The 7,500-nt window shown below is 39.7% G+C and overlaps 1 protein-coding gene across 4 annotated transcripts in view; it reads left to right on the top strand.

Moving 5' to 3' along the window:
• The window catches only part of LOC143292884 (unconventional myosin-XV-like), a 237,777-nt gene that overhangs the window by 226,565 nt on the left and 3,712 nt on the right, over nucleotides 1–7,500 (top strand). For all 4 annotated transcript variants that reach the window (XM_076603546.1, XM_076603547.1, XM_076603548.1 and 1 more), the window contains 5 exons: nucleotides 119–209; nucleotides 1,756–1,922; nucleotides 3,309–3,377; nucleotides 4,148–4,212; nucleotides 6,072–6,211. In XM_076603546.1, the coding sequence (XP_076459661.1) occupies nucleotides 119–209; nucleotides 1,756–1,922; nucleotides 3,309–3,377; nucleotides 4,148–4,212; nucleotides 6,072–6,211 (532 nt within the window). The remainder of the gene's footprint in view (nucleotides 1–118; nucleotides 210–1,755; nucleotides 1,923–3,308; nucleotides 3,378–4,147; nucleotides 4,213–6,071; nucleotides 6,212–7,500) is intronic.

Genomic DNA, 7,500 nt, shown 5'->3' with positions numbered 1-7,500 from the left:
GGGTTTGTGATTCTTGATGCGTACAGATGAAGCAACTTGAGTTAAGCAGCATACTGGCACATGATGAGAAATGCAGGTGAGAAAACAAACAAACAAATAATGTGATGCTGCATTGCAGGTGGTCCATGATGCCATTGTGGATGTGTGCACGGGCTTGAACATCAACGATCCAGTGGAGATGGAGGAGTACACTCTGTTCATCAGAACAGGTCAGCTCTTTGTGTCTTCTGTACGAGGGATACACCTCCACTCTAAACTAGACTATTAAAGAAACAAAAAAAAACCCCAAAAAAACAACAAAAACAAACAAGACAGGCAAGGCCTTCAAGACTCACTTGTGATAAATTACGTCCCCTAGCATTAATTACAGAGTAATTTCCCTTTTTTACTATCTGCACCAAAACGTTTGCAAAATAAATAAAAATTACATGCTTAGCAAAAGAAGTTCCTGTTTGAACAAAAAATGATAATAATGACTCCTCTAGTTGTTGTGTCAGAATAAGAGGTCAAAGTGCCAAGTTTAGAGAATACAAAAAATATAAATATAACAGTTAATGCAGTTTGCATATAATTAGGCTTCTTTTTAAAAATTTTTTTGTGCCCATCCCAGAGGTGCAATATTGTTTTAAACAAGATGACTGGAAAGAACTGAATTTTTCCTATTTTTATGCCAAATTTGGTGTCAACTGACAAAGTATTTGCAGAGAAAATGTCAATGTTAAAGTTTACCACGGACACACAGACACACAGACACACAGACACACGGACACACAGACACACACACACACACACACAGACAACCGAACACCGGGTTAAAACTTTGTTTACACAAGTGAGTCAACAATAAAACAAAAACAACAACCCAAATTACATTGACATATGGACTGTTTCTTTCTTGGTTAACTTACTAGATTCATGTTTGCACTTTATTGTTTTGATGAATGTGAATCAGATACATGTAATGTCAAAGTTATCTCCTTTTCAGTGTTACAAATAATATATAAAGAAAGACATCTTGTGTAGACAACTCATTATTGAGTTTAATTCTTTAATTGCACACATTTAGTAGGGGTGCCACCTTTGGATACTTTGATTATGGCATATCATATTTGACTTGAGTGCAGGGGACAGTGTCCTCAGTAAATTGATGATGTACATGTGTGTGTGTGTGTGTGTGTGTGTGTGTGTGTGTGTGCAGGGGACAGTGTGTTCAGTAAACTGATGATGTACACACATGTATAGAGGGCGGTGTGTTCAGTAAACTGATGATGTACACATGTGTACAGGGGGCGGTGTGTTCAGTAAACTGATGATGTACACTTATGTGCAGGGAACAGTGTGTTCTGTAAACTGATAATGTTCACATGTGTGTGTGTGTGTGTGTGCGTGTGCGTGTGCAGGGGATGGTGTGTTCAGCAAACTGATGATGTACATGTGTGTGCAGGGGACGGTGTGTACAGAAAAACTGATAATGTACACGTGTGTGTGTGTGTATGTGCAGGGGACAGTGTGTTCAGTAAACTGATGACGTTTATGCAGGGAACGGTGTGTTCAGCAGACTGATTATGTACATGTGTGTGCAGGGGACGGTGTGTTCAGCAGACTGATAATGTACATGTGTGTGTGTGTGTGTGTGTATGTGCAGGGGACGGTGTGTTCAGCAAACTGATAATGTACACGTGTGTGTGTGTATGTGCAGGGGACGGTGTGTTCAGCAAACTGATAATGTACACGTGTGTGTGTGTGTATGTGCAGGGGACGGTGTGTTCAGCAAACTGAGTTCAGAGGAGTACATTCTGGACGTGACAGCGGAGTTTGTGAGGAAGAAGACCCACTACGACCTCATCTTCCAGCGCACGGTGTGGATCTACTCACTGAGCCACATGGACAACGAGATCTACGTGGACATGATGTTCCACCAGGTAAATACTGGTCTCTCTTTGGGTTTTGGTTCTTTGTGAGTGTGTCACTTGGCTTTTCTCCCCTCTTCCCACGTCTTAACTCACTCAGTACGGCCAGTCCTCTCTTCTCCTCTACACAGACCCCTCGGATGTCCAGTGGGTGTCTGAATGACCCAGCCTTTAGCTTCCGTCGTCAGAATTGTGGTATTCTTTGTCAACATTCACGTCTTCAGTATAAGAGCCTTCCGCTTGCAATATTTTGATGATGGTAATTGGGGTGAAACGCTGTTAACGTCGTCTCTTTCGCTGTTCGTATGGAGAGAGTTAACAGACTTGATAATATTGAGAAGGTTCATTCCTTTGCATGTAAACGTTTTTTGAACATACCACTTAGAGTACCAAACAAGTTTGCATACGGCGAACTAGGACATTATCCACTGTATATAAATAGTGATATAAGGTGTATCAGGTACTGGTTAAGGTTGCTAAATATGAATGTGCACTGATTACCCAGACAGGTATATTTGATGTTGTTTAACCTGGATGAAAGGGGGGAAAATGCTGGGTATCTTTAGTAAAAAAAATACTTTATTTAGACTTGGGTTTGGATATGTCTGGTTGCAACAGGGCGTTGATTGTGAGCAAACTTTTTTGTCATTATTTAAGCAAAGAATGAAAGATATATTTATGCAAGAGTGGGACGAGTCAGTAATGTCTAAAGATATATATCATAACTACAGAATGTATAAAACTAGTTTTCAGCGTGAGCAATATTTTGACTTTGCGGATAAAAAGTGTTTTAGGGACTGTTTGGTAAAATTATGGTAAAATTATGGCTTAGTTTGCTCCCAGTAAATGGATCATTTTTCAGAAGAACATTCAAATGTAATTCAAATTACACATGTGAACATCGTAACGTGGTTGAAGATGAAACCATTTTATGAACAATTGTGTCCTTTATAATAACCTGCAGCAAAAACATATGAACTCTGAAGGTCAGTCATATGTTCACTTGCTGAAGAATGGTTCTGTTTACAGCATTCGTAAACTCTGCGTTCATATGTTTAATGCCCTGAAGATACGACAGGAATTCTGTGACAGCAATGAAGAAATTCAGAATTAATTTACTATGCACAAGAAGCACTTTTGTTCTACAAGTTAAATTTAGTATGTATTTTACATTTTGTTGTTGCTGCATGATCACCATATTGTGTACTTTTGACCTCTTTCTAGGAGCCGGGGGCCTGGAGATTAAAGTTTTTGTTCTTGTTCTTGTTCTTGTTCCCCTCTTCCCACAAACATAATATAGTACAGCATCATTAGGAAAAAAACAACAAAAAAACCAACAACCCAGTGTTGCTGTTGCTGTCATCACTATATGGGTGTTATTTGATGATGTGATTTCAGTGCATCTTTGACTACATGGATGGGCTGTTGATCGTACGTCCCGGTGGAGAGCCCCCTGCGCAGATTGTGGTCAGTAAACACTACCAGTCACGGTCACCAACTGTTTGAAAACTGGCCACTTTTTTTTTTTTTTTCGCCTCTGTTGTTGTGTGATTTTGTTTTGTACCCCCCACCCCCCACGCCCCTCCCTTAACACACAGCCCTTGAAGAATTAAACATAGTCCTGTGATAAAAGCATACATGTTTGGTAAGGTCGAATGCATAGTTTGTGTGTGTGTATGTGTGTTTATCTATGAGGAGATACTATTTATTCCTGTTTGTGACATATTGTAACACATCATTTATTGCTGTTGCAGCAAGATAATTGATATCACAGCACATTTCGTTTGTGTATTTTGAAAGAGATTAGATTATTGTTTCATCATAAAATATGTGCACACACACACACACACACACACACACACACACACACACACACACACTCTGTTCTGTATCTCATCTGTTCTGGGAGAAGTTTTGTGATTTTTTTTTCTCCACTGTTAATTTTAGCTAGTATCTACTCGTGTGTGTGTGTGTGTGTGTGTGTGTGTGTTTCAGTGTGGTTGGTCATTTCTGGGGCATGGCTGTGAATGATTATGTGCTTGCAAGCATATTGAATGTAAATTTACTTAAGAGAAATGAAGGATACAAATGTCATTCATTATTATGATTATTATTAGTAGTAGTAGTATGACTATTATGATTATCATCTTATTTGTTATTATTGGCTTATATTATTATTATTATTATTATTATTATTACATAATTGACTAATAACTGTAATGCACCTCTGGTTACAGGATGAGATGTCTGTGATGGCAGCACTTCTTCACAAAGCCAATGACTTTGTTGGTTTGCCCACACTGTGAGTCACTTGTATTTAGCTTTCTGGGTCGTCAGATGTAGATCACTTTTTGGGAGGGGGGGATGGAGGGGTGGAGGGGTGGAGGACACTGTCTCAAGTTCAGGAGTTTCTCACACCTTCCTGTCAGCTGTGATCATGTGTGATACAATCCACCTCTGTGTGTGTGTGTGTGTGTGTGTGTGTGTGTGTGTGTGTGTGTGACCTTAATACGCTTTACTTACTTTTTGATGTGTTTGGGCTACATCATTTTATATCTAGTCATTGTTGTTCATTTAACTTTTTTTCTTGTTATCTGCTTCATTATGCATATATATGTAAAAAATAAAAAAAAAAGTGTACCTTAACATTATCTATCATTTCATGTGGACACAATCTTTTTTGTTGTTTGTTTTTGTTTTTTGTTTGGATCATGTCTCGTTAATTTTGACAATAACTGTTGTAGCTTTGATATTGGTGATGGTAGTAGTCATTTAAGTATCAGTGATCACGACTGTCATAGGTGGATTTGATGATAACAACAATGTGGCTTTAGTCATCTGGTTGTCAATACTGATGACACATTTCTCTTCCCCTTCCCCTCTCTGTCTGTCTGTCTGTCTGTCTGTCTCTCTCTTTCTCTCTCTCTCATCCTTTTGTCAATCTCTCTTTGTGTGTATGTGTGTTCGTTTTTTTTTGTTTTTTTTTTTTTTTTTTTTGTCTGTTCTTTATCATATTCTTTCTGTAGGGCTTTAACTCACTCCATGCCAAGAGTTTTTGCCCTTGCCAATCCCTGAAAACCCAGGGTTTGTATAGGATGGGGAAAAAAATGTAAAAAAAAACAAATAAACACCCAGACAATTGATATTTAGTATATGTATGCAAAGAATGTTGTTCCATATGTGTGCAAAAAATCAAAGTATTTACTCACCATCTTGATGTTGATCGCAGTTTCCATATTTTGTGTATTTTTTTTTTAGCCTTTTTGCACCTATCAGAAAGGTACACCAACATGTTTCACATCACATTCTAACACTTTGAGGAACTGAAGACCTAGTGCATGCAATGAAGTATGAACAGGTGGTGAAGAAAGTTGAAATTCACACATACAAAAAAAAATATTGTCTCTACATAATGAAAACCAAAGAACAAAGAAAAAAAACTCAACCGGCTGGGTGTTGACTGGCCAGTCAGCTGACAAACCTGGTATGCCTGTGAAGGGATGTGCAAGAGGGAAAAAGGAAAAATTGTCAGTCCAATCACTGGTGAAAACACTTGCAAAATCGTCTGTTTCCTCAGTGGTTTCGTCGTCTGTGTCTGTCTCATCTGCTGGCACATATTCCTCACTTTCTTCTCCATTGTAAACACTCTCTTCAGCGGCCGAATCTACTTCTAGTTCATCGGGATCTGGTTCAAATTCACTGTCCGAAGAATCAACATGATCTCCTTCGACATCAGAGCCTTCAGTTTGGATCATTTCCAAAGCATCTTCGACGCTGAGTAACATTTCACCTCTCCGACCGTGTCGAACACTTCGCCGTGACGCCATCTTGTCAAACAACTTACAAAGCTGACAGGGGGCACGCTTTGTTATCAACTGCGGTTGAGCTTATCGCGACACACACGCAGCGTGTGTGAATGAAAAGCTGACCAGAGGTAACATGTAACAACAGGATCGTATTTGTCATTCCTTATGTGTATTTACACACACAAAGGGGGTTTCAGGTACTTGCAGAACTGATTTGGAAAAAAAAAAAAAAAAAATCTCCACCTTTAACTCCCACCAGACCATAGTGGGGATTCAAACCCCGACCCCCCTGGACCCCAGGGTGGAAAGAAAGCCTAGTGTGTTCTAACCACTCTGCCATCGTGTCTCTCTGCAGGAAGCAGCTGGAGGTTTTGGTGCCCAAGACGATGCGCAACGGGCCCCTGATCCGCCCCCAGCAGTGGCTGAACCGAATCCAGGAGCGGCAGAAAGAGGTCGGGGGTCGATCCTCGCTGGCCGCCAAGGCTCTGTTTTTGGGTGAGCGTGCTGTACTGCATAATGATGATGATGATAATGGTAATGATAATGATATGATTTTATATAGTTTAGGCATGATCATCATAGGCAAGGCAAGGCAACGAGTTTCGTTTCTGTGCCCCTCTGGAAGAATGATGATAATAATGAGAAGTTTCAGTTTCAGTTTTCAGTAGCTCAAGGAGGCGTCACTGCGTTCGGACAGATCCATATACGCTACACCACATCTGCCAAGCAGGTGCCTGACCAGCAGCGTAACCCGACGCGCTTAGTCTGGCCTTGAGAAAAAAAAGAAAAGAAAAAAAAAGTGAATAAATAATAGATAAGCGTACATAAATAAGTAAATAAATAAATGAATAATAATTATAATATAAAAAAGGTAGTAGTAGTAGTAATAGTAGTAATAATAATAATAAATAAATAAATAAATAAGACAACAATGATGATAAATAAGCAAATAAATGTAAAACATGAAGACACACATTCACACATACACCCACACATGCATAACAGATATGCACCAAACATGCATTTTCACAGATATGAAAGCACAGTCAAATACACATAAACGTACATGAGCCCCAACACACACACACACAAACACACACACACCACACACACATTACCTTGCCCCTCCTCTACCCCCCTCCTCCACACACTCATTTCTAGGTTATGTATCGCAGCTTCCACGGCACACACACACACACACACACAGAAGAATAATGAGAAGAACAAGACTTTATATAGTGCTTGCCCTGCATCCGTAAGGTCAGACGAAAGGTTGGCATGTAAGCAGATAAATGCGCGGGCGGGATTATTTCTGCATTATCATGGATTTCTTTGCTGGCATTTTGGTGGATTTGTGTGTGTGTGTGTGTGTGTGTGCGCGTGCATGCATGCGTGTGTGCGTGCGTGCGTGTCTGCTAACGCGTGTGTGTGTGTTTTCCCTTTATTTTACTTTGTTTTGATATTAAGACACACACAGGTTGAAAGGTCCCTGGACTCTGGCCGCAAGCTTTTCAGCATTACGAAAATTAGTCATTCCCTCTCCTGCGTGCAAATGAATCATAGAGCAGTGATGAACTTTTGTTTTTGTTTAAGTTTAGCGTTTGTTGTTGTTGTTGTTGTTGTTGTTATCAAGAAACAGTTTGTTCCAGTCAACAAACAGGATCTGCAGAAGCAGATTTGAGTTTTCTTCTTCTACCTAAGTTTGTTGATTGGTGAGCTCTGCCATCTGGTACACAGAGGGTAGTCATTTGTTTTGTTCTTGTAGCTCATTTTGTTTTGATTAA

The sequence above is a fragment of the Babylonia areolata genome, chromosome 18 (assembly GCF_041734735.1).
Source record: "Babylonia areolata isolate BAREFJ2019XMU chromosome 18, ASM4173473v1, whole genome shotgun sequence".
Taxonomy (NCBI): Eukaryota; Metazoa; Mollusca; class Gastropoda; order Neogastropoda; family Buccinidae; genus Babylonia; species Babylonia areolata.
Note: the sequence above shows the minus strand (reverse complement) of the source record. Positions and strands in the feature narration are given on the sequence as shown.